This window comes from Dipteris shenzhenensis, chromosome 7 (assembly GCF_047967505.1).
Source record: "Dipteris shenzhenensis isolate YYH24624 ecotype China chromosome 7, Dip_SZ_1.0, whole genome shotgun sequence".
Classification (NCBI taxonomy): domain Eukaryota; kingdom Viridiplantae; phylum Streptophyta; class Polypodiopsida; order Gleicheniales; family Dipteridaceae; genus Dipteris; species Dipteris shenzhenensis.
The window spans coordinates 32081522-32109106 of record NC_141602.1 but is presented as its reverse complement, the minus strand read 5'-3'; the positions used below and the strand labels follow the sequence as shown (position 1 = coordinate 32109106).

At 40.1% G+C, this 27585-nt stretch overlaps 1 protein-coding gene across 2 annotated transcripts in view; it reads left to right on the top strand.

Annotated features, from left to right (window-relative positions):
• The window catches only part of LOC147900231 (RNI-like superfamily protein), a 132282-nt gene extending 119871 nt beyond the window's left edge, over positions 1-12411 (top strand). The window contains exons 7-13 of one of the 2 annotated variants that reach the window (XM_087377282.1): positions 1185-1271; positions 1464-1536; positions 1632-1702; positions 3641-3709; positions 3835-3940; positions 4064-4249; positions 12028-12411. In XM_087377282.1, the coding sequence (XP_087233408.1) occupies positions 1185-1271; positions 1464-1536; positions 1632-1702; positions 3641-3709; positions 3835-3940; positions 4064-4129 (472 nt within the window). In that variant the 3' untranslated portion in view covers positions 4130-4249; positions 12028-12411. The other variant, XM_087377284.1, reaches the window with a different exon arrangement.
• Positions 12412-27585: the final 15174 nt, after the last annotated feature.

Below are 27585 nucleotides of genomic sequence, written 5' to 3'. Positions count from 1 at the left end.
CCAAGAACTCCCACTTCTTCACGACAGAAGTGCTTCTTTTCGCATTTTTCAGTGGAATTCTTGCTGGTTGGCTCTTGTAAATGCTCTTTCTTCATGCCCTTGCACTCCTCTTTGGCTGAGAATGCAATTGGGCATTGGCTACTATGTCCTTTTGGCGATTGAGGACTTGGTTCGAGTTTTTAGGGCTTGGTGAGTTGTGATTTTGCTGCTATAATTTCTTTTTGCCATAAGCTATTGGTTGGCCTCGTGTGCCGCCTCTTTCATTGGTTCACAGGTGCCCAGGCAGTGCTACACGAGTCATTCCTTGGTTGGGTACTTTGCTGTTTTTATTTTGGAGCTTTGAAAAGCTTTGTGAATGCCATCTGGAAACCACTCAAAGAGAGTGCAGCTGGGGTGCAGTGTGATTGCATCTGGACAGCCAATGGAATTGCACTAGGAAAAGAGAATGCCTTTGGGTTGAGCCTATGGGTTAAGTGCACTTATGTGATGGTGTTCTATGCTTGAAAGCCTTGCGAAGGCTCAGTGAATTGGGGCTGCGTGCTCAATTGTGGGGCAGGTCTCCTAGATGCAACTTGTAATCATTTCATTGTGAAATATAAAGAAATACCGAAAGGGGCACCACGGTGTTTGGGGCCAATCGGATGCACTTGTCTATGTTTGTTGAGCAGGGGCATTCTAGCCTCCATCCGTTTTTTAGTGGTTTTGTTTGTGAACAAATGGGTAAATGCCAAATGGTGATCATGCAATGGTTAATGGTTGTGATATATGCTTTGTGAGCTGTAAATAAGTGCTGAAGTGATTAAAGGTTTAGTTCCACTGCCCTCTGAGTGATTAGAGGCCGGTTTCACATGATACTTGTTTGGGGGCCAATGTGGGTGGTTTAGGCGTTACGCCTAATGTTATGTTGGTTTGTCTTGGCAATGTGTGTGGTCTATCCTGGCAACGGTGTGAAGGTTCTTTTAGCGTTGTGCTGTAAATTTCCGTCTCGTTCCTTTCTGTCTCATTCCCATCCACCTTTGCTTACCTCAAACTGTTAGCCAAGAGTTACATTGTGTGTGCCATGTTATTTGACAATAGAGATGACTCAAAGTTCCTCATGTGCAGTTATTGGCATCTATTTATAGGTACTGTTCATAATTTTGATGGAAACCTCGAAATGCTTAGAATTCTTTTCATGCATGCAGATGTGTGAGACTGACAGATGACGGGTTGATAAGACTATTGGAGGCTTGCCCAAACATTGAAACATTGTATCTTTATGCTGTCTCAAGGTGTGTACCATTTGTACCATATAGTATCTTGTCACTAGAGTTATGGTAGTCTGAATCAGTTGTGATATTGGAAGTGGTTTTGCAGTTTCACACATAAGTCATATTCAAAGCTGTCTAACCTGCAAGTTCTTAAAGTTCTAGATCCTAGCATCAGTTGGAATATCAGTTGTGATACTGGAATTGGTTTTGTAGTTTCACAAATAAGTCATATTCAAAGCTGTCTAACCTGCAAGCTCTTAAAGTTCTAGATCTCTGTGGAGGTCAGGTAAGCTTTTAAGGTTTTGAAATGTACTGTTGTCTCCCCTTCTATCACGTCCTATGCTGAACCTATTAAACGTGCTTATATGCAACATGGTACAGAATCTCACAGATGATGGAGTATCTCAGGGTGTGGCAAAGTGCATAATTCTAGAATCATTGAACTTGACATGGTAAGAAGATTTTATTCAATGTATTGTATCTCTTCCATTTGCTGGTATTTAATATGTGGTGTATAATTAACGTGTTTTGTTTGCATATCATGAATGCTATGATGTGAGTCAGATGCAGTTATTCTCATTTGAAATGTCATGGTCATATGTACCCCACAAAGCAGCATTGCTAAATTCCATGGAGGATTTGGCTCTATGGACGTGTCCCCATAAAGTCTTTGCATAGGGACCCTGGGGAGTGGGAATGGATTGATGTTGGGAATGAAGAGAAGAGCCTTCCATTCTTTTGCTACACGGTTAGTAATGGCGGGAGGTTTGAACTCAGCCTTAAGGGCTGGAAGCCAATCAAAGCTCCTTATTGGGAGAATTTTAAGATTTCTATTGACTTGCAAAAATTCTTTTGGAAGAAACTCTGGAATTCCTCAGGAAGAAAAAAATCTTTCTTTTCTGTTGGCTTTCTATTAATCAAGTTTGGGGCAGCCCCTTCTTGCCCTCATTGCCTTTCCGTTGAGGAGTCCATGTAGTATTGTCTATGGGATTGCAGATAGGCGATTTTTATGTGGCTTTTGAGGCCTCAGGTCTTTTATGAGAGGCATGACTCTTCTTGGGATCTTTCGGTTCGATGACATTTAGTTGATTCATACTCGCTGGATGATGTTCCCCACTTCCCTTAAAGATTTGCACATACCTTCGTGGATACTTTTTGGGAGATTTTTATCGAGCATTTCTGCGTGGAATATTTGGAGATGATGCACAGAGGCTCCTAGGTCCACCCTTACACACACTTTGATGGCCATTTGGGTGAGCATGCAGGGGTCTTCCCCGGCGGTTTCTACTAGGAGGACTGCTTTCTTCAGGGAGTGGAGTGGCTCCCTTTTTTTCTCAGAGTAAACCATAGGATTGAGATGGCACTTTCAGCCTCAGCCTAGTGCTTTTCTAGCTTCTTTCTGATGATCAAGATGTTTGCCCACTTAGTGCATTTTGTTTCTCATGCTATGCATGATGTATTTCTGCCGTGAGCATTGCTCTTGGGGTATTTTTCATACTTAATAGCAGGCTTTTCATTGAACAAAAAAAGCAATTTGTACAAATAAACGATTCATCAATTTAAGAAAACTTATCCTGCAAAATATAGAGGTGATGTACCAGCAAGAATCTTGGACCAATAGAAATGCAAGTTTGGTAACTAGAAGTTCTCTGCTTCCTGTTCCTTTGCCAACTTTTGTACATTATGTAGAAGTCCAAATTCCATGCTGATGCCCTGAATGGTGAGGGATTGGCCTCTTATATAGCCTAATTCCTGTGCTACATTCAGCTGGTCATGAACTTACTCCTAGGCCTTCATTTGACATCTCTCTCAATGTTCTTATCCCCTATGGCTCCAAACGTTTTAACTACATATGTCCCCCTAGGTATACCGCACCTAACTTATGTACATATGAACATTGACTTGGCACATAACATCTGACCTGGTCTGTTCCCTTGGCCATGTATAGTGTTGCAAAGGGCGGTTGGGAACTTTATATGAGACAAATATGCAGCATTATGCACTTTGCCCTCCCTTCTCTGCTATTAGCTGTGGGCCCTGTATGTTCTCTTTTATTTTAATCCTTTAAGGTTTCGTGGACTTCTGTTGCTATTATCTCAGTCGAGAGCATGCGGGAGTTTTCTTGATGATTCCAACCCAGGAGTTGGTTTGCTTTCGTTTTTGTAGTCCGCCAAACTTTTTTCGACTCCCTTTTTACTAAGCAGATCTTGCTCATCTGCATTGTGCTTTAAAGTCCTTGAGTTTTGATTGCTTGCTATGTACATGCTTTGAATTGGATCAGAGTTTTTGATCAGATTATATTCTTTTATGTGTGATTGAATGTAAATAGTATGCAAAGGAATGTACGAATTTGAGACCTATCTATTGTGTATTCTCTTTCGACATGGCAGGTGTATCAATGTGACAGACATTGGGATTGATTTCATTGCGAATAACTGCTCCAAGCTCCATCTTTTAAGGTGTTTAGCTCTTCCAAACTCACTAATGTGTACATCTTAATAGTTTAACCAGTAATGAGCCAGTGGCCTATGCAGCCTCATGTTCCAATTCAAGCCACTAATTTTGTGTGTTTTGTGCATCTTAGCATGCATGGGCTACTTGGTGTCACTGATAAAGGATTGGAAAGTCTTTCCCGTGCATGTTCAGCCACACTCAGGACAATTGATGTCAATGGCTGTACTAACATCAGTGTAAGCTCATTTTTGAAGAGTCTTTCTTATACTCGATGCCATTTGCCAGAGTTCTAACTTCTGACAATGTTTGTGTATGAAGGTTAATTTTTGATGCTGTGCTTGCATGTTTGTTTTGTGCAGAAGCGGTCAAAGGCTGATCTTTTAAAGCTGTTTCCACACCTGCAATGCTTCAGTGTGCACAGTTAATATCCATGTTGAAATCTCCGAGTCTTATTTTTGACGAACCGAACAAGGGATATGTATGGGCCCGCAATGTGTGATAAAAGCTTTGGGTTGCAAAGCATGCCTATCAACCACCATAACAAGGTAATCCTTATTTGATGTGTGCACTCCATGTTTGAGCATTTGCTGTGTTTTGTAGGAATGCTAAGTCTTAATGCTGGAACTTTGTTTGAAAACTGGTTAAATGTAGGTCAAAGTCAGTAGAAACATTTCCAGATGGCAACTATGAAATGGGTTTCAAAGGTTTCATTTTAGAATTGTTTCATGCCTTCGGGGCCAAGAGGGACAAAATGTGTTAGATAAAGTGAAATGTTCATAGATGCTTTTAATTATGTGTTGAAATCATAGTTACCAAGGGAACGGGAACGTTTCGGGAAACCGGGGGGGGGGGGGGGGGGGGGGTCGGAACGGGAGCATTTTGGGAAAGGGGAACACCACTTTATATGACACCTCATCAAATCACATGGAAAGGTACCAAAATATGCTAAGAATAACCAGATGTAGCAGCTTTTAGCTTTCCATTTCATCTTTGGACTTTTAAAGACACAAAGTCCTTAGAAAAATGAAATAAACATCAATGCAAATTGCAATGTGCAATGCGCAATGTGCATAAACTTTAAAGCTTCAAGTTATAGAATTGCATATCATAGAAGCTCGAGCATATAATATGCAAAATACAAGAAAAGGAGGCCATGCCTCAAGCCTAAACAGAAGGCCTCAATACCAAATAGTAAATACAAAATAGGACTCGAGACTCTGGAGTCAATTACATGGTATATAGGAATCCTCAAGCTCAGCCTCAGGAGCATCCTCTGCATCACTGTCGAAATACTCATGTGGTCAAAATCCAAGATATGGTTCAGGAGTGGAATCTGCCCCGAACTTGTTAAACAAATGCAAGTTTCCACTAACAAATACAAGATCATTTGCCTTCTGAACCCCAAGCTTGTTCCTCTTTTTTTGTTGCAATGTTTTCAAAATTACTCCACAACTGCTCAACGGGCGAAGAGTTAGCCCCTTGATTGAGTATACGAATGGCCATACCCTGCAACAATGGAGTATTTGCCCCATAGTCCTCTAGGCTCCCACCAACGAACGAAGGGAATCTTGAACTCGTCTGCCTATACATCCTCCAATCCAAATAACCTTTTTCCTTGCCTATAAAATGATGACAACTCATCTCGATATGTGCTCCCATCCTTGCACCACCATCCTTGCACCACCTCCTTATCTGTTTCTTGCCCCTTCCCTTGAAATTCTGGATCCAAAACAAAGGCTGCAGCCTCTAAAGGTGAATGATATTCCATCCACCGGGAGGTTGCAAGTTCCCTAATCTTCTCCTTCCTAGAAGCATATAAATCATCAATGCCTTGAATAGTCTCAGTCATCCTATCCAGCCCTTCATACACCTTTCCAATGCAAGGACTATCCCCATCAATAAGCCTCAACATCAAAATAATAGGCTTTGAAACCCGAAGCAAGAGGTGAACATTATCCCAGAATGCATCTTTGAGCCCCTGCAGTGCTACGCTCACGCCATGCATCCCACTCACTCGAAACAACAAGCTGTCTCAATTGAGTTTTCAGCTTAAAAAGACGCCTCAACATGATGAAATTATATGCAAAGCGGATATCACAATACTTGAGGAGATTCTTGTTTGGGGATATCTTGCAAAAAACAGCCAAGATGTAGTGGTGCCGAGTGATGAAAGAGACAACATGATTACCCATATCAAAGATAGGATTCACCCAATCCAACGTACCAATATCCTTCAAGAGATTATTCAGGCCATGTGCCATGCAAGAAGTGAAGGTAATATGAGGATACTACGCTTCAAGAATCCTCCCCGCTGCCCTATTGGCGTTCTCACCATCCGAAACAAATTGGATGACCTATTGTGCCCCCACATACTCAATGGCCTCCACCCAAATGCTAGCCAACCTCTCGACTGACTTTCCCGCCTTTGAATTATCAATACTTATAATGAAAAAGCTAGCCTCTCTAGAGTATGCAATGATGCTGAGCAGCTCCTAGTGTAACTCCAAATATCTCCCATCAATGTGACACTACATCTCAGCCATATGTCTTTGATGGGAGTCAAAGCATGCTCTATGGCCATCTTCTCTGTCGCCAAGATCAGGGTGTGCAGTGCCTCACATGAGAGGGGAGTGTAAGATGGACCAAATGCTACAATCTCCTTCACCATATCAATGAAGTAAGGATTGCGGGCCTTAACTGTGGCCACATCTGCCCCATAAAAGAATCGGCCCATTGCTGCATCTACCTGTGCCCTCCTCCTTGGTTGCCATGAGGCCACAAGGCTAGCTTGCACGACTCTCAGAGCCCCTGAACTGGCAGACCTTGAAGGTGTGGATGAAGCATGTCCAATTTCTCTCCAAGTGCCACAAAACGTGCGTGCTCATATGTCGGAACATCATGACAACAATTAATACCATAATTTGGAACTTTGCATAGATGAGCTTGCACTCGGTCAACTTGAAATTCAGTGTTTAAATGGTAATGACAAGCTGTGCTATCAAACGTTGCGCCTAGAAACCTTTTGTGGGTGTCCTAGAAACTCGTTTGTGGGTGACTATGATTCCAACATTGTAGATACTGTATGGCAATTTCTTGCTTTAGTAGTGATGCATGCAATATTCAATAAATGTTGGTTTTCAAAAGCCACAAAAGAAAAAAAGGCTGGTCAATTTTACTTCATCAAAATAACTTCTAGCGTCTCTCAAAGAAACACACACATACTATTGCACATGCACGTCTGTACTTCCATCAGTTAATATCTCTATACAATTTTCCTAATGCATCTTGAATTCCATAGGGCACGGTCTGTATTTGCAGCTGTAAATGTTATTACAGAATATTCTTAAAATGCATACAGATCCTTTGCTCAAAATTTTTAAATATCATGTTAAAAAGTGGCACAACATATTGCAGAGAATCGACAAGCTAAGACTATCATGTGCTACGTATCTAGTTTTTGGTAAAATCCTCCCGTTGTCAATTAGATATATCTCTTTCATGCCTAGGATTTAGTCTGGGGCTCCCTAGACCGGGTCAGCACATCTGGAGGTCCTTTTTGCTACTGTTCAGCACATTTTCGACCTGTTTTGAAGGCATTTCTCTGCTGCAGCAAAGTTGCTTCAGTACTAGAGGCATTCTGCAGCTATTAGGACCTGCTCCAGTTTTCTGACAAAGAACAATTCTGATTTTTACTATTCTAGCCCTTACAGAGGTTGAATAAACCCTGTTTGTGCACGGGCTATTAAGTTTTTATCAGAGGATGATAGCAAATACGAAGAAATGAGTTCAGATTGTACTACAGTTCCCTTCTTTAGTGAAGGACTGAGTGCATCTTCTTAGAATTGCTGTCCACTCTTGTGAAATTATTCTGGTAAAATGAGACTTAAGTGAGATTGTGCATCAAGCATTGGCTAGATGGGTGCATCTGATTTCGTTGGTACGATAATAGTCACAGCATGTGAATTTCTTGGGACAGCTACTTGTGCATACATCTGAGATGGCTCAAAATCAGAATCAGAATCAAAATTAGAATCCGGGAGATGTGTTCGGGGTTTTGCTTCAGAAGAAGGATAAATTGGATGGCACCAATTATTCCTATGGAGTTTTATAGTGAAGAATGTGTTTGTCATATAGAGTCTTTGGGTCTTTGGCACAGTGGAACAAGCCCACCTGGGAATGTAGTTGTTGCGTCTACTGTATCTTAGCAAGGAGGTAATGCACGTGATAGTTAGCAAGCATGGATAAGGCCAGCTGCATATGCTGCTCCTACTTAGGATTAGAGGAGATGGGATGCTAGAGATGCCCAGACTGTACCAGCATGTCGGCATGTGTGGCATCAGTTACTCAAGCAATGAAGAATGCAGAATTATGACATGCAAGATACGGCCATGCGAACTATCACAGTTTATAGTTATTGCACATACATGGGATGGTACAGAATATATCTTCTTTGGAGACTCCTAGACATGTTTGTGGTGCATATCCTTTAAAAGAAAAATAAGATGCACTGAAAATAAGACGCCTTTCAGTGCTTCAACAGTTTATGACTATGGCTGAGAATGATTTCTAATCTCGTGGAGCCAGGGCTGAGGCTGTTCATGCATGATGCAAGCGAAGCTTTTAATGCTGTTATATACAGTCATGTTGTTGGATGCCTCATTTATCTGTGCAATACCCATATATAGCTCAATGTATCCCAGTTGAGCAAGTTAATGCACAGCTGAAAGACACATCACTGGAGTGCTGTAAGGCATGTTTTCAGATATTTGTAGAGTACTCAGTCTCTTGGTCTGTTCTATGCTGGGGGGGTGAGACTGACTTGCATGCTTTTAGTGATTCAATTTGAGTTGGAAGTATGACCAGACACTCCATCAGTGTAAAATTGGTTTTGTATTGGCAATTCCTGCATTTAGTGGCTGAGAAAGAAACAATCCACTGTTTCAACATTTTCATGTAAAGCTGAGTACAGAGCAGCATTTACTGCTATGATAGAATGTGTGGCTCAAGAGATTAATGGAAGATCGTTGTGGTGGTTTGCAGCCATCTACTGCCATTCTCACTGACAATTAGCGTGCTATTGCAGTGGCATGGAATCCTGTGCTTCATGTGCACGAAACACGTTGAGATACATCATCATTATGTGAGAGAGATATTGCATGCAGAAGAGATCGGTTTGATCTACTGTCCTACACATCAGAATGTTGCAGATCTTTTCACTAAGTCTCTATCTAGAGAAAAATTTGAAGCTTTTTGCTTTGGGCTACTTCCATTTGGTGATTGAGATCATTCTTTGTACACAAGGACATTGTCACTACGTTGTAATATGTAAAATAGTGGCCAATGTAATAATTGGTTAGAAGTAAGAATCAGTTAGAAGGGGGGACACTTTTGCCTTCTAAGGTTTTTTCCCCTTAACCACAATTAGCAGTTGAGTTGAGGTGTGTGTGGGTTTTAGCACTAGTCTAGGTTGACCTAGGGTTTTGTCATCTTGACAACCCTTTGTACTAATTCAATTTCTCATTCTTGCAACCTCCGATCTCGTTTTTCTTCACAACTGCTCACTCCACTCTCAATGCTCCCCCAATTCCTCACAATGTGGGTTGACACTTGGGGCTCAGTGGCTTGGCTCTCTTTGACAAGAAGTCATGCATATTATGAGGCTAAGGTCTTTTCTTGGCTATCATAGCTCAACATCATCTTGTAGAGTTTCATTGACTTAACGTTGCTCTTGCCTCTCAGTACAAACCTCCGCTTGCATCGATGAACATAATGGGAAATTTATGTGAGCATGAGCGCTTGGCACAATTGGAGATCCAAATGTACAGAGGCTGTGGACATCAATTAGGTCAGTGTGTGCACACCATGGCTCGCATCTAGACAGATATTGCACATATCTTGATGGCCATTTGGTCGAGGATATAGGGAACTCAGAGTGGAGAGGCAGTCTCTTCTTCTCCGAGTCTCTTATTGGTATGGTGTGGTATTGTCAGCCACAATCGTGGTTTCTTTCATGATTTGCATATGCTTAGATATTTTGAATGGTACTTTATATTTGTTTCTCATGCACTGTATGATGTTTTTCTGTTGTGAGTTCTTTTCTCTTGGCCATTTCTTTCCTACCGAATACAAGCGTATTTCATGAAAAAATAAAATAAAAATGGCAGAATTGTTGTGGAAGTTGGTATTAATTGAGTGTCAAGTGTGGATACATATGTGCTTAGTATTGAAGGATAAGGGCACTAGTGGATATAAGCTGATCCTTGTGAGATGCAAAGGCAACTGAAATATGTCCACCTTAGAACAATACCTCTTGACGTAGCTAAAATGTTCTTGATTGTTAAGCATCATACAGGCTACACATACCATCCAAGATCCATCCTCTTCTAGTGTAAACTACACCGATACATAGAGGAGTGATCTACTTGGTCAAATTAAGCCGCTCTTTAAGAACTCTTGGACAAGTTTTTGGATTTTTGCTTCTTGTGGCTTACTACATGGTGATGTGTCCTAATGGAGGCATAGTTGCAAGAAATAAGGCTGTGGTCAAGTCTTCAAGTCTCTTGAGTAGTGAAGTATTAGGTAGGTCGTGTATACAGCACTCAAAATCGCCTCTTGTTGGTAGAAAAACTATCCTCATCGCTCACCTTATTCGTCACACAAATAGGAATTAAATTCAAACAAAGAAATGTATGAATAGCTTTTCAACCTATATATGACTCACCTTAGGGATCGAATTTCTAGCTTCACTAGCTAGAATCGTGATGTTTGATCACACTGTCACAGTAAAATTGTCTTCTTTCAGTAATTGTAGGTTGGTTGCATATGGTGGTGCCACTATTGCACAATAACATCTCCACATCCACCAATCGCTTTGACCATTGAATCCCTTGATCATCTTTTGCACATTGACAATAGAGCCATATGGAGGTCTTGGAACATCATACAAACGTAGGCTATGTGGTGTCGTCCCTAAAAGGCTTAAACACGAATGTCTACCTAGCATCTCCCTATAGTATGTGGGTACTGTGAGATAGCTAGGTCGTCCTATGTCACTCATGCGCTGCCTCTCTTTAATTGAAGACTTAATTCAGTGTGGCTAATTACCTTTTTTCTTGTAACATTTGTATCCTCTCATGGCATGGTCTCATATTTGATGACCACAAGGAGTGATGCCATCACCTTAGATTATATTAAAATAGTTAACGATGAAGTTGTAGTCAAAGACTTCTTTGTGATTCCTATTTATTAATCCTTTTTTCAAATTGATATTTTGTTTTTGGGGAACTTCTACGAGTAAGATTGGTTGGTTTGGTCAACGCCCTTAGATTTTGACCATTGGATGTCCTCATGCATGAAACTGGGCCATCTTTAGAATAGTGAAGTTTGGTTGATCAATTATATATGCAATTGCATACATGGAGATGTAAATTTTAATGACGTGTGACCATGTGGCAAGTTTAAGAAATGCAAACCTATGTGTCCATATGCTTGTCCACGTATGACATCAAGATCTCAATTGGTGGTTGCATCCAGGATCACAATAGTTTGCTAATTTGCTTATACTCAATTGCAACGCGATTCATGTTAGAATATAGTAATTATGACCTTGCAAGATGCTAGACAAGCTAGTTGCATGGGTAGTATGCATTGCTTTAACAATTAGGCTTCTACTTCGTTCTAACATGGAAAATCCTTGAATCTTAACAACACATTCTTTTGCCAAGCTTAGAGACAAATTGTACATAGAAGTAGAAAAAAGGTAGGCTTAAATGATATAGCAATGGCTTGGATTGTTTGTGGTGAAGGCTAGTTCAAATTCTACACATGGGCTTGTTTGCCTTGGAGATGTTGTGTTTGATCCATGTTCTCATTAATTGAAACTCACAATTAGATAATGCTTAGGTTTATATATCTCTTTGTATCAATTTGACAAAAATGGTTGGGCTTGATAAGAAGTTCTCATGGGGCTTGTTATACTTCCCTTGGGTTATATCCTTTATTCTTGAGGTTTGGAATGTTGTGGTATCCCAAAGTCTTCCATATATAGAAGACTTTGTACTTGGATGAAGATGTTATGAAGTCTTATATCTTATATTATTTTGTGTGTATATTCAAGTAAAAATGATGCTTTGCCTTTTAAGTGATGAGTGGTGGCCTAAGCGTAGTGGCTTGTGTGAATCTCAATTGACTCCATGTTTCAAATGGTGAGTACTCAATTTGTTCATGTGAATTTAGGTGGTGTTTTAAAGGTCACATGAGGAGAAAATGTGAGAGTCAATATAAGAGGATCGTTCTTTGACCAATTGATTCTTTTGCCGTCTAGGGGATTGTTTAATGAAGGCTCAAAGCATTGATAGATGAACTTCAATGCCATTGAACTACTATTGTGCAAAAGCTTCTCTCTGTCACTCTTAGCATCAAGGAAAAATGTAATAAGGCTTGATAAACTTTGGTAACTGTGTGGTTTCACTTTATGTGTGGCCTTATTAACGTCATGAGAGAATGTTGAGGTGAAATGGTTATTGATATAATGAGTACCATGTTACAAAGAAGGCATGCTAGGAGTTTTTGGAGTGTTTTTGTGATATATCACATATAAGGCATAAGTTAAATAACTTTATGCCCTCTCTATCTCTATGGTTTGGAAGTTGAGTAGTATTTGTAGAATCCATATTCTATTTCTCTAACGTTTGTGTAGGATACATTTCAATGAGAAGGGTGTGTCTTACAAATTGTGGCATGAACATTAAAAAAGTCAAATACTTTAGCTTGGTATGTTTTGTTTTGTGTGGGTTATTTATGTGGCATGGAACATTTTATTTCCTTCCATGAACTTATCAAGGCTCATGCAAGATCAAGCCACATATCAAAAGTATTTGATATGTTTTTTCAATTTTTTGCAGAGATGACAAACAATTCTCTGTTTTAATTAATCATGAGATATTATAATATTATTTATTGAAGAATAATGTGGTGCTACGTATGCAAAGATATATGTAGTTAAATGGATGTCATAATCATATGTTCCTCTTTGATGCATAAATGAATTTAATGGGTTCCATGGTCATCTCTAAATATAATATAGCATAGATAGAATGAGGATTTTTCTTTGGACCGCGACTTGACCCAAGAAGGTTACAAAACTAGGAGTAGGAAGTGTAGAAGAATAGAGAAAGACATAGGATTTACCCTCCCTCCAAAAGATGACATGTACAAAAGGGAAAACCTTTGACTTTGATCTTCAATTGTTGTATGCAAGCTTATGAAATACAAGCTCTCTTCTCCTTCATGAATTGTGATTGCCACTCTATCCCCCTTCATCTCCTCTCATCCAAATCTCGCCTCCTCTCACTCCCTTTATTTCCCGCTCCCCATTTCCTTTCTTTTTCAAGGAGTCACAATTGCAACAATCTAAGAGCCAAAAGGTAATATTCACAGATAGCTTTTATACACATTTCTTCTCTCAAAGGATAGCTTGGAGTGGAGCACTCTAACGGCATTCAAGATCCCCACAACATGTGCATCACCGCCAAAGACTACATAGAGGATGTAAGAGCCAAGATGTCAAAAGTTATGAAGACAACGTATGCAAAGATGTTTTTCAAAATACAATAGAAAATACCATGAAGACTATTATCAGTAACAATTTGAACTTCTATGATAATGATTCTATAAAATTAATATCAATTACTCACATTAATACAAAGCATGTCACACAATTAATGACACCAATACGAAGCAGGATATATTAATATTATTCGATTTATCATTTAAGGTTCTTTGCTACAACAAGTATCAACATTAGTCATGTTTATGACAAAATCATAGAAGGATCCATTATTTGTCAACCTTATATCTTCATTTCAGGACGCACTTGAAAAAAATTTCAATAATATTGTGATACTCAACACCCTAAATTATCAACCAAACAATTACGATAAAGTCTCACATCCTATATCAATTATATTTTTAGATTAAAAAACTTTGATTACCCATTGAAAATTCGAAGAAGACTCTTGATCTCTCATTCCAAGAGAAAGAAGAGCCTTAATTGAGTATTCATGAATAAATGAAAAATGACAACTAAAAGATTGTTGCAAAACAGCATTGATACTAAATATCAAAGTCAACTACTAATAAATGGACAATGGCCTTGTACCAAATGGATTTTATTACTAAAAGATTATTGCAAAAGGATAATGATATAAACATTAATACTAAATATTAAAGTCAACTACTTTGACACATACTTCAATTACACGACAATCATCGAATGAGAATTTATGATATTATGAAAGAGAAGGAACCAGAGAAACATAATTCAAACTCACATAGTGAGGGCAATAGTTCTATATCAGTAGGAGCAACCTACAAAAATACGCGCTATATGTGATAAGAGGATGAGATGTTGCAGAGAGTGGTGCTACTTTGTTTTTAGGATTGGGTTCTTGTGGTTATACTGTCGGTGCCTTTGGTAATGGGGTGGTTTCTCCCTTTGCATTTTTGGCTCTCCAGTCTTATTGATGTAACGTTGCATGGATAAAGCTTTGGCATCCAAATTTGGGGGTTTCTTGTAATATCCTTGGGCATGTATTCCCTTGGTCCTTGCTTGATTCTTGAGTGAGTGCCCTTAGGTTGAAACTGCACATTGGGTGACTCGTGGAATCAATAGGGGTTGTGCGTAATTCACCACATGTGAAACTTGTAGCATATCCTTCTTCGTCCATACTTGTTCCATTCGTGGTCGTTTTTATTGAGGTTGGGCTTGTGATGAGGAGGTTGTCGTGTGTACTAGAACAGTGGGGGTGGATGGTGAGGGAATGACTTCGATTGCCGCTGGAGTTGATCTACCACTCGTAGTCTCTACGTAGAGAGATTTGCGGTTGTCGCTTGTCAACATCACCGTTCTTTCTCGCTAATTGATTTGGCAATATACACTCGAACACCATGCCCTACCTGCCCAAGATGACCTGTTGACCGCATGTGCCGGTAGGCATGAAGAAGAATTTATTGTCAACCATATTGTTATTTATCAATATTTTTAAACTAACGTACTCCATAATCCAAGTAGTTTGATCGTTGAAAGTTTTGATAGTTGTAGGATTAGGTGTGTACGTGAGAAAGATGCTCCCATACCTCGTGCAAGAAAGTTGAGACTGGCACTTAGATCCACTAGCACATCTGTGGTGGTCATTGATGGACTACAACCCTATAGTTGCACAAGTAACTTTTGGGAGCTGTGGTTAGTTCTTCATGGGTGTCATCACCATTGAGTGTTGCTTCATAGATGGTTAAGGGCATTTTTTGTCGAAGCTTGGCATTCCTTGCCTTAGCTTTCTCTTGAGCTTGTTTCTTTAAGTGTTCAAGTTCCTTATATCGCTCTTTACCATGATAAATGGCTTGAAGGGTTTGAAGAATGAGGGCTCCATAGTAGCATTTAGGTGTGCTACCATTGATGTAACCATCCATCTCGACTCCATCTAGAGTCCCAATATGTACTGCCCTTTGTGAAGTAATCTTCACTAACTCTATAAGAACCCATACCGTGATATTTCAATTTTTCTTTAGTGTTTCTTATACTATATAATAGTGTAAGATCTCCTTCATTAAGGTCCTCATTCTCTAAGTTACGGTCAAACCATCACTTGCACCGTAGTTTTTCAACCTTCATATAATAAGCTATCCTTAGCTTGGTTTCATCAAGATTTTCAAGCTCAATGAGTCTCTCTAATAGGGCTTCCTCTGCTAGTCTCTCTTGCATGGTGATTCTTAGGCTTGGCACCATAAATTCTATACTATTAGGCATCATTGCTTCTATCCCAAAAACAAGGTCGAATGGTGTGCAGTTAGTTGCCACTTTGTAGGTAGTATGATATGGCCATAGTGCCATCGTAAGTTTATGTTCCTAGTCATAAGTATGATAGGCCTATAGAGCCATCATAAGTTTATGTTCCCAGTCGTTTTGACTGTCCCCTACCCTACGTGTCATGGTGTTGCACAAGGCTTGGCCATTTGCTCTTAAGTAGTAGGGTGTGGAATTCCTGTGGTATAATCAAGAATTCATTCATCAGGATGTTATGACATCGTTAATAAAATGAGATCCTCCATCACTAACAATCTCTAAGGGACACCCAAAGCATGTTCTCATAAAAGAATTTAGCCATCCTACTAGCATTGGCTTTTTCATGTCGTCTTTTCTTCGACCCACTTGGTAAAATAATCACCAGCAACAATGATAGCAAAATCTTTCCATAACTGGGTAAAATAATCACTAGTAACGATGATAGCAAAATCTTTCAATTTCTTAAAAGTTTCAAAGACATTAGATATTCTTTGAATACATTAAACCCAAGCTTTTCTAGTTGCATCGTCAATAAAAGTAACATAAGAGTGAGAACCACCAAGAGATGATACATCAGTAGGGCCCCATACATCTGTATGCACAAACTCTAGTTTTTCTCTCTTCTTTTGTTTCCCAACTCTAAGAGTTAGAAAACACACCCACATACTCTTGGTGCTAAGCTTATTGGGTTGATGAAATTGATGCCCCATTTCTCAAAGCTTATTGGTAACTGCACTCTTAAGGGCATATAATCCTTTTCTTGGGGTATAGCCACTATTTGGCATGGGTCACAACATTTAACAAATTCTTCTGCATCCACAAAAGAGTGGGCCACCATAGGTCTTCTTGTAATACCTCAGCGTAGTGATTTTTGCAGCGAAATGACCACTTACCATCCAGAAATATGCTTCCTCTAGCACATCTAAAAACTCGTCTTCATGAACACAGCAACACATAATAACATCTTTTTCCATTCCGCTATAATTGTACGGCAGGTATGGTGCGGCATCATCAAATTTTTCGTGCTCTCTTTATTAAGGGCCTTATCCTACGAAAATCGATTGGCCAAGAAATGACTATTTTCCTCTGCCCATTCAGGTATTAAATCAATAAGGAATTAAGGGGCATCCAATAGATCATTGTCAATGCCAATTGGTGGTTCTCTATTGGGGATTTGAGACGCATGATTGGTCTTTCCCTTATGAATATCAATGGCAAAATCAAATTCTAATAATATCAACATCCACCTCGTGATGCGCCTATCATGTGTGGATTTATTAGATATTAGAATTTCTTGGTGGATTGTTTATTAGATATTAGAAGTGCTTGGTGGTCTACAAAAAATACAAACTTGCTTTTCAACTAATAGTGGCGGAACTTCTTAACAACATAAACTAGTGCTAGGCCTTCTTGCTCTGATAGTATGGTGGTATAATTGATTTTTGCTACGTTTAGTTGGCGACTTGCAAAATATATTGGATAATCTAGATTATACTCGTCTAGTTGCACCAATAAATGCCCTATTGGAAACTTTGAGGCATCAATATGGACATGAAATATCAAGTCTTATTTCGATGCCCTTAAGATCGGTGTGGATGCCAAAGTGATTTCAAAAGTGAGTTTAAGGGTCTCAAAAGCAATCTGTCACTTCTTTGTCTAGATATACTCTACTTAAAGCTTGTACAAGGGGTGAGCGATCTTTGTGTAGCAGAATATATATCCTCTATAGTAGCATGTCTGCCTTAGTGTTGTACAGCCTTTGGGTTAATGGGAGGATGGTAGCTCCAAAATGAGGTTGATTTTTTGGTAATACTTAGAGATCCCATTCTTGGACATGTGTCCTAAGACCACTCCATGCTTAATCCAAAATTGGCATTTGAGACGGTTTAGGGATATTCGTTACATTCAATAGCTTTCAAAAACTAGTCGAAGATGCTTGTCCCACTTTGAATGAATGCACAAGTCATCCACGAAAACTTCTAAGAAGTCCCGTAGATATTATTTAAAAGTTGTACTCATCATTAACCATTTGAAATGTGGCTGGAGCATTAGTGATCCCAAAAGGCATCACTTGTATGCAAATATGCTGAATTCGGTGGTAAATGCTATTTTATGTTGGTCTTCTATTGCAATCATTACGTAATTGTAGCTTGAGAATCTATTAAGGAAATTGTATGCTTCCTTGCTAGCTACTCTTTCCAACTCATGAAAGTTTGTAGTAGTTCATTTTTTACACATACTTGCATATGTTTACTCATTACTTGAGATGCTAGTCTCCCTGACAGTGGTGCCAAATGTTTGCTCTTTCCCACGGCCTCCATAGGAAGAGCAAGGTATTCTCAGTATGCAGGGTTCTAAGGCTTTTTGTCACCTACAGATATATCGATGTTGTTGTTTGTAGTATAAGTCTAGCTTAGGATCTCAAGTTGTATTCTGATGAGAGACATAGGCTTAAGTGGGGTAAGCAAACATAGCACAAGCATGTGTGAAATGAATGTGCATCATCATGGTTGCAGTAATGAAGGCTTTCACCTTCATTGGGGGTTGAAGGGTTTAGGAGGAGTTTAAGGGTTAGAGGGAGGTTCAATATTTAGAAGGAGGTTCCAAGGTTCAGAGAGAGGTTCTAGAGTTTAGAAGAGGTTTAAGGGTTAGAAGCAAGACCCAAGGTTCAGGTAGAGTACATGGTGGAGAACTCGTCTCCCTCGTAGATCATGGAGGTTAAGGGTTGAGGAACTAATGGTTTAGGGGGAGCATACGAGTGGGAGAGGAAGAAGGTGTAAGAGTAGTGGGTAGTGATCATGACAAGTGGCAGCATTAACCTTTTTGAGGTTTATACATACTTTACTTTTTCGGTTCTTCTTAATTATGATCACCATTAGAGATACCCACTCCATATGTTCAACCTCGTAAATGAATCCTACATCGAGTAGCTTTTGAATTTCAATCTTAACAAGGGTAGTGTACTTAGGATTCATGGGATATGACCTTTGTTGGACTGGTTTTACATTGCCCACCATCAGAATAGTGTGTTGCATGACTTCCGGTGGCACACCTTTCATATCAGAGTATTTCCACGCAAAACAATCTTCATATTCTTGAAGGTGTGAGATCAATGCTCCCTCTTGCTCCATCGTAAGGTCATCGATGATGTAGGCTAGCCTAGGTTCTTCACTGACTCCTAACAAGTTAACCTCTTTAACCTCGGTAGAACCATAGAAACTTAATGCTTTCCTTCCTCTGTAGTCCTTTTGACTTGCTCAAAGAATATTTTATGGTCTTGGATTGTGTATGCCTTGAAATGTGAAGGAACTTGATGTAGGTCAGCTTTGCCATCCTCATCATCTTACAAGCCTCTTTGGCAAGTTGTCTATCCTTAGTGGGATCCTCTTGGTTTTCAGTCTTGGTGGTCTTGGCTCTTGGCCCTACTGGCACTTTGACTTAGCCTAGTCTAGAGCACCAACAACCCGAGGCACTAAATATCAAATTGAGCCTCTAAGTCCTTGAGTGTACGTGAAGGGTAGAAGAGGAAGGTGCACCGAGCTCATTGGTAGGAGGGTCCTTGTTAAGGCATAAGATGTTCAAAGAATATCCTCAAGCACAAGTCGTGAAGAGACAAAGTCGTAGCAATCTCCATAAAGTATGGGACAACTTTACTATAATTGCACTATACATTGGTCAATATAGATACCCGACACGACAAAATATGAAGAGAGGAGAGGAGAAGAGTGGAGATGAGGAGACATGGTACAGCTAGAGAGCATGCCACAAATGACTAACTGTACACTAGATTTAGTTAAAAATATAGAATATATACAAATCCTTTTAGGGTTAGGCATCTAACCCTTTTCTTTATAGCACTCTATGTGTTAGTATTATGCACAATATTGAACACATGATGTTGAGATGGTTTCTCAACACCTTTCCTCAAGATCAACATCATGAAGTAGGCCTTCTTTCAAGATGATGATCTTGGGGAATTGACGAAGAACTAAGCATTACATTCCATCACACTCCTTTAATGGGAATGTCCTTCCTTTGCATTAAACCAAGAGCTTGTTGGTGCTTCTTGAGCTCTTTGCCAAGTGGTTTGGTTAAGATGTCTGCAACATTTTGTTTATTATCACAATGTTGTAGTGTGATGTCACCAAGTAACACTCTTTCTATGATGAAGTGCTCTCTGACATCAATGTGCTTGGTCGTGGAGTGATGTACTGGATTCTTGGCCAATGCTTGAGCCGATTGATTATCACAATATATTGTTGTTGGCTTTGATTCATCAAAGTAGTATGTTTTTGACAATAGCCTTTTGAGCCATATAGCCTCACATGCACCTGTAGTGAGTGCCCTATATTCTGCTTCAGTAAAAGACAAAGAAACAGTTGGTTGTTTGTTTGACAACCATAATATAGCACCTTGATCAAGGAAAAATTCATATCCATCTCCGGCATAGTCACTATCACAGCATCCATGCAACCTTGGAGGACCTCCTCTGTATTCTATTCCAAATTGTCTTGTACCTCTGATGTATCTTAAGACTCTTTTGGCTACATTCTGGTGAGACTGTTTTGGATTTGCCATAAACTGTGCTAGTGAACTTACTGCACAACAAATATTTGGTTGTGTGATAGTCAGATATATGAGATCCAATGAGCTGTTGATAGTACCTGACATTGACTGTAGGATTCTTTGAAACTTTGGTAAGTTTCAAACTCTATTCCATGGTGAAACATCTTGATGAAGCTATCATTCCTTCCCGTCACAATCAGATCATCTGCGTTCAAAAGAGCAATAGTAATGTCTTCCCCTTGAACTTTGTACTAGAGAGAATGATATGCGATGGACTTCATGTATCCAAAATTAGAAAAATACTTATCGATTCTTCTGTACCAACTTTTGGGTGCTTGATTTAAGCCATAGAGACTTTTCTTGAGATGGTAAACCAAATTCTCTTTCCTTGGTTCAACATAACCTGCTGGTTGTTGTATGTAGACTTCCTCGTCTAGGTAACCATTGAGAATGCATTCTTAACATCTAGCTGGTACACATTCCATCTGCTGAGTGTCGCTAGAGATATTAAGAACCTTATGGAATCCATCTTTGCTACTTGAGCATTAGTCTCATCATAGTCTTGACTATATTGCTGTGCAAACATTTTGCAACTACTCTGGCTTTGTATCTTTCAATGCTTCCATCGGGATTGTACTTCCCTTTATAAATCCATTTGTTTGCTATGGCCTTCTTTCTTGGTGGAAGGTTGCATAAATCCCAAGTATTATTCTTATACAAAGATTCCATTTTTTAATTCATAGCAGTTTGCCATTCTGGCTTGTCAACTGCGTCTTTGAAGTACACATGCTTTTCTGTAGCCAGGAGGGTAGTCATAAGGACATAATTGGTAGTTTCAACCTGAATTGCTTTTCCTTTCTGAGCATATGTCAATTTGGTTGGTGCTTTGCTTTCCCTAGTAGATCATCTGAGTTGTTTCTCTTCTCAGGGTGTCTCTGGCAATTCTTGCTTTTCTTCATCAACCTTTTCTGTAGGTGAGACTAAGTAATCAGTGTATCTATCTCTTGTGTATTTGAGGTTTTTCATTCTGATTCCTCATCAAAGATTACATCTCTGGAGATAATGACCTTGCAATTTATGGGATCATACAACTTGTATGCTTTTCTTTCTTCACTGTAGCTAACCATGATGCATTTACGTGACATCGCATTCAATTTTCTACGATAATTGTCATGTATGTGAGCATATGCTATGCAACCAAATATGCACATATGCCCAATGCATGTCTTGTGTCTAGTGAATGCTTCATAAGGTGTCATACCCTGAATTGATTCAGTAGGAAGCTGATTAAGCAAGTAGTTTGCAGTGGTAATTTCTTCTGCCTAATACTGATTTGAAAGATACTTCTAACTGAGCATTGCTCTAGCACTATCTGCTAAAGTACCGTGCTTGCTTTCAGCTCTTGCATTCTGCTGAGGAGTATCTGCACAAGTGAATTGTCTTCGAATGCCATTACTTCTGCAAAAGTTCATGAATGCTGAAGACATGTATTCACGTCTCTGTTTGATCTCATGACTTTAATCTTTCTGCCCGTCTGGTTTCAACCATGGACTTGAAATCTTGAAATCTAGAAAAATAGCCAATAGGCTTTACAATGATGGCATGTGTGTGAAATCAAATCATGTGCAATCTTCCCACTGAACAATAGGTCAATGCCTCTGAACCCTCTCTGAACACTCTAAAGTTCTGCTCACTGAATTGTGGAATGTCGGGTTTCAGGAAATGTAATGATGTGAAACCGCATGTGACCAAAGGGATTGACTCCGAGAAGGAACTATTTAGGACTTTTTGGGCATGGCTTCGATTGGCTGCTTCGGAGTTCTCTCTACTAACTATGGATGATCTAATATACTCTCAACTAGATCTAAACCAACCGTCAAGCGATGAAAAGAAGCAAATAATTCCTTTTCTTTGTTCGTTTTAGGTGTTGGGTCAGATGCGTTGATGTAGAGGCTGATGTGCATGCAAGAAGTGGATTTGTCGATGAGGCTCAAAATTGTGTGATACTTGCACCAAAATGTATGCGTGATGTGACGACCGTGTAGAACACAAAAATTGAGCTTGTTTCCTTTTTGGAGCGCCCTCAAATTCTTCCTGGATCAAGAGATACAGCTTGATCTAGGTGGAGGGGCAAAAGGGTGCAAAATGATGATGTGGCACTCAAAGTCACATGCAAAATTATGCCTGAGGGGATGTGCCTATGAAGCACTGTGCTTAGGTAGCACTTGTGATCACATGAGAGAAGCCAAGGGTGCCTGTGGAGAGAGAAGAGTGCCAAGCAGGGACTGCCACGTGGTAGTGCTGATGTGGTCACTGATGGTGTGGCCTAGATGATGTGGTAGCTAATGTCAGCCTGTTGATGTGGTAGTTGACTAGGAAATGATGATGTGGCACCTTTGGAGGGGACTACTGATGTGGCAGTTGACAAATGAATGCTAATGTGGCAGGTGGATGCCACGTGGATGTGAGTGATGACATCGCAAGTGGGTGCCACATGGAGGATAAGGTGCTGACATGGCACTCAACTAGCCCTGCTGATGTGGTAGTGTGCCATGTGGTAGATAGCCCAAGTGATGTGGCGATGACATGGTAGGATATAATTAGGTGCCACATGTCGATTTTTGCATGGAAAGGCCTCTACCGGAATCTACAATGATGCAGTCAGAATCTCGAGATTTCGTTGACGGATATAATTCTTTTCACAAAGTTTGCAGGCAATGCAATCCATGTGTTTGCCCCGTTTGTTGATGGATTCGTAGCTTTTTCAAGGCGTAGGACCTGCTGCTGCTAGTCGACTTTGTTGAGGCGCTTAAGACAAAATATGGAGATGGAGCCAGTAGCCGTTACGTCCGGTGGTCGGCTGTGGCTGGCTATGGAGTCGCGCAGCCTTATGTTCTGTGGAGAGCTGGGAGTCAGATGCTGCGAGGAGGCTGTTTAGTAGAGGTCGTGCGTTGTGTTATTGTGTCATTGGGGTACGTTGTATGCAACCAGCGATCGCAGAGGAGTCTTTTGTTGCTGCAGACGGAGTAGCAGGAGCGAGAGCCGTTGGATTTGTGCCTGTTGGAGTAGTGGCGCTGTTAGGTCGAGTGGAGGTGCAGCTGTGGTGTGTGGTGTAGTAGAAGCTGTAGATGCCTAAAGTTGTCCTTCACAGCCTTTGACACCCCTTTGCAACCTCTGCAATATGGCAAGCGTCCGTCGAGAGCTCTGTGCTAGAGCCGCAGTAACAAAAAGAGCCTGCTTAGCGGGACAGTCATCAACATGCTGTGGGTCGCTCGTGCTGGCTCGGTGAAGTTGGGTGGGACTTTATTGGGAGCTCATGGGAGCTTGTAGAGATGGATGTGCTAGGAGGTCGTTCATTGAGCTGCGAGCTGAGCGTGTGTCGAGGATGCTTGCTGCAGGGAAGAATAGTTGCCCCACTGTGTGCAAAGCATTGATGAAGGGCCATTTTGAAGCTTTCGTGCTTGTAGATAGGTGCTCCTTGCTCGTTGTATGTCGTGGTTCAAGCTTGTAGACAACACTTTCTTTGCTGTGTCGTAGCTCTTTGGAGACAAGCTTTCCCTCAAACTAGAATGTCAAATCTCTCCCACAAGGACAAAGAGAGAGTTTCTCTCTTGCTCACTGAATTGTCTAAGAACCTCCAAAGATATCTCTCTATTGCTCTCAATGAACAACTCTCAATCTATCTCACAAATGGAAATTCTCATTCAATGGATGAAATTAATGAACGGGATTTCTCTCAACTGGGCGGAAATCCTTCACTCATTGGAAGTGAACAGAATGAAAGAATATCTCTCAATCTCTCTCAATCAACAAGGATCGCAATGCCTCAGCGGAAGGCAAGGAAGCTCTGATACCATGACAAAATATGAAGAGAGGAGAGGAGAAGAGTGGAGATGAGAAGAGAGAAGAGATGGAAGTGAACAGAATGAAAGAATATCTCTCAATCTCTCTCAATCAACAAGAATCGCAATGCCTCAGCGGAAGGCAAGGAAGCTCTGATACCATGACAAAATATGAAGAGAGGAGAGGAGAAGAGTGGAGATGCGAAGAGAGGGCACAACTAGAGTGCATACCACAAATGACTAACTATATACTAGATTTAGTTGAAAATGTAGAATATATACAAATCCTTTTAGGCTTAGGGTTAGATTATCTAACCCTTTCTTTTATAGCACTCTATGTGTTAGTGCTATGCAAAATTTTGAACACATGATGTTGAGATGGTTTCTCAACACAACACAATCAGTTTTCTACTAAAAAGTGGTAAACATGTAGCCAATGCTACAACTAACAAACAACACAAAGGGAACAACTCATTTGTAAAGGGCTCCACGAAGGGATTTCAGTGCGACAGCCATACACAAAGTGTTGTCCTCATGAGCACATAGGAGCCAAGGGCATTGGAGAAAAGATATGGGTCTATTATTGCCCTTTCCAAGGTTCCCTTTCCAACATCTCTTCCTGCTTCCTCAATCATAATATATAGCCTCAATTAAGTCCAGACATGTTGCAAAGTCATAATATTATGAGTCTCAATGCTTCAAAGCTTAGAAATTATGAAACATGAATGAATCAAAGTCTATGAAAAGATTATGAGAAGGGATCCTGCAACACGATAGTGGCTGCTCTTCAAGTGCGTAGTAAAGAACAACTGTGAATTGGAAGTCTGGTAGCAACGTTGTCACATCACACACACACACACACACACAATGTAGACATCACACACACACACACATACAAAACATAGACACAAACAAACACCCATACACAGACGGGGAGCTGCTCCATAGCAAACACCCATACATAGCGTGCTCCATAGCAAAAGCTTTGAAAAGGAGTAATACTAAGAGATACGATGGAACAAAAAGTATATGCCAAGCCTACATCAAGAATGCATCGTGCCTGCTTTCCATCTTGCCATTGAGTAAGTCTTAGGCTCTCACATCTAGAAGGCTATCATGACTCCTCGCTCCTGAACACAACCAAGTAGTAGCTCTCAAATCTAGAAGGCCATCACGACTCTGGCTCCTGAACGATCACAGTGTCACCATAAGCAACCAAGTAGTGGCTACCAATGATCACCGTGGCATCATAAGCAAGTGTTCCACATGTAGTTGAAAGCGTTCTGCATATAGGTTAAAGAAGTAGCCTTGTCTAGTGATCTAAGAGGCACAAACCCACAACAAAGTTATCAAGCATAACTACCTCATAGTCGAGACTAACCGTTCGTTGAAGCGTTGCAGGCTAGCAGAAAGTCATGAAGCACCTTCCATATCTTGAATATTTCTAAAGAGCTCATTTCTTGAGAGAGGAAGTGCCTGAAGACCATAGGTACTACTGAGTGAGTCCAGTAGCTCTCTCCACAAGAGATTGTTGTCAAGGCTAGCTTGGAAGCGAGAAGAGTGAGGAAGGAACTTGTACCGATAGCTTGTTTGAATGTTTCTTAAACTCGAGCTATACTTTCGTTCTGATATCTTATTTCTTAGACTCAAGTTGTTCTCTTTCATGTTGGTAGTCTAGCTGAGTGCTCAGCCAGTCTCACCATGTATTCCAACAAAGGGCAGACATCATCCAAGGCTTCTCGGGCTCTGTGTATCTTCCATCCAAGACTTGAAGCACTCCATCCCATGCTCTTCATGTACAATCCAGCTGCTCGTATCTGCTCCAATTAGCACAGCGTAGTACAAACGGTATCATATTAGATAAGTCTCTTTCGTTTTTTTTCTTTTTCTTTGTACTGTGAATTAAAAATAAAGTCATGTATATGACAATAATCCAAGTGTGGTGGCCAATTAGTGAAAGCCAGTTGTAAATAAGGCACGGCCTAATCCCCAAATCAATTTATAAACCAATGTATACTCAAATTCCATATGCACCTTCACAGTCGCCCCAACTAGTCAGGGACTAGTTCCTTCCATGGGGCGCCATATTGCATAACGTTCACAGTATGGTTGCACTCCCATGGCTCCTTATAATTTCATAATTTCCATATATAATGGTTTGCCAAGTCATTAGTCTCGGTCTAAATTTTTCTATAAGGTCTTAAAGGGGAAAGAGGAATCAACCGCATAAATCTAAGAGGCAAGAGGAATCAACCGCATAAATCTAAGAGGCAAGAGGAATCAGCCGCATAAATCCAAAATTTTTTCTTAAAGGGGCAAGAGGAATGAACCGCATAAATCCAAAAATTATCAAAGTTATCTCACATAAATAGTCAACGGTACTCTTCCCTTTATATTCCTAACTGCCAAGTGCTTATCATTGTATCTCCTTTATGATATTCAGGACGATATCATCCATCCAGAAATTTAAGTACTAACAAGATCCAATGAATGCAAGCATCTCCAAGTGTGTGTGTGTGTGGATTAAAAAGTCCCATCAATAATTGATTAATTCCATCAATTGGATAAAAAGTAAAACAGGGAGAACATATAAGGAAAAAATGTTTGAGACATCTAAGTTGAAAAATGCAAAGATTCCACCAAAATCAATAGTTTTTTATAATTCTTAATTCCACCAAAAATTAAGAATTTTTAACAATATTGCAGAGGTATGGGAGGATTAGTGTGCTTGGTGTGTGGGGTGGTTGAAAAGAGAGTGTAAAGGGGAGATTTCACGGGGGGGAGTACCTAAAAGAATAATTCATAGTTGTGGCAGTATACATGTGTGTGTGTGTGTGCGCGTGTGTGTGCATACGTGTGTGTGCGTGCACACGCACGCATGCCTGTGGAAAGGGGGTGGGGAACGGATGTGCATGTGCGTGTACCTACAAGCCCTTATGTATTTTCTTAGTCCATTTTCCTTACAAAGCATCACAATTTGCCTAAGTGCAAGATCAAGAGCCCATGCATGTAGCATGCATCTTTTGGTGTAGAATCTCTAGATAAGCATTAATATATACAATCTTCATTTTTTTAAATAAATCACTTAACATCAAAATCAAATACATTCTCAATGCATTGTGATTATTTGTTTTGATGCTTGAGCATTGTCATAGATACTATAACCTCTCCTCACATTAGAAATATTCCAATCACCTTAATCTTGTCCTTCTTCTATAGATCATGCACAAAATCTTGGGAAAACATAATTGATCAATTAGGAACTAATTGAGGATGGACTAGCGGGCGATAAGGTTACCTTAGTTTTATTTTTTAATAATTTTTTTTGTCTTTAACAAACATTGTGATGGTGCAAAAACTCGTTCAAGTTTACTTACTATGTTTAAGAATCCAAAAATTCATAGTTCTACATTAAAATTCAAAAACAAAACAAGGCGTGATGCATTGCAAAGTTAAATTGTCAAAAACTTCACATGGGGACCGGGGGGGGGGGGGGGGGGAGAGAGAGAGAGAGAGAGAGAGAGAGATTTGGGAAGTCCTAATTGTATCACGCCCTTTTATTGTAAATTTCATTGGACCAATGAGGCACACTTTTGTAAGTGTTACACTGTTGCATTGTACTTTGTTTCTT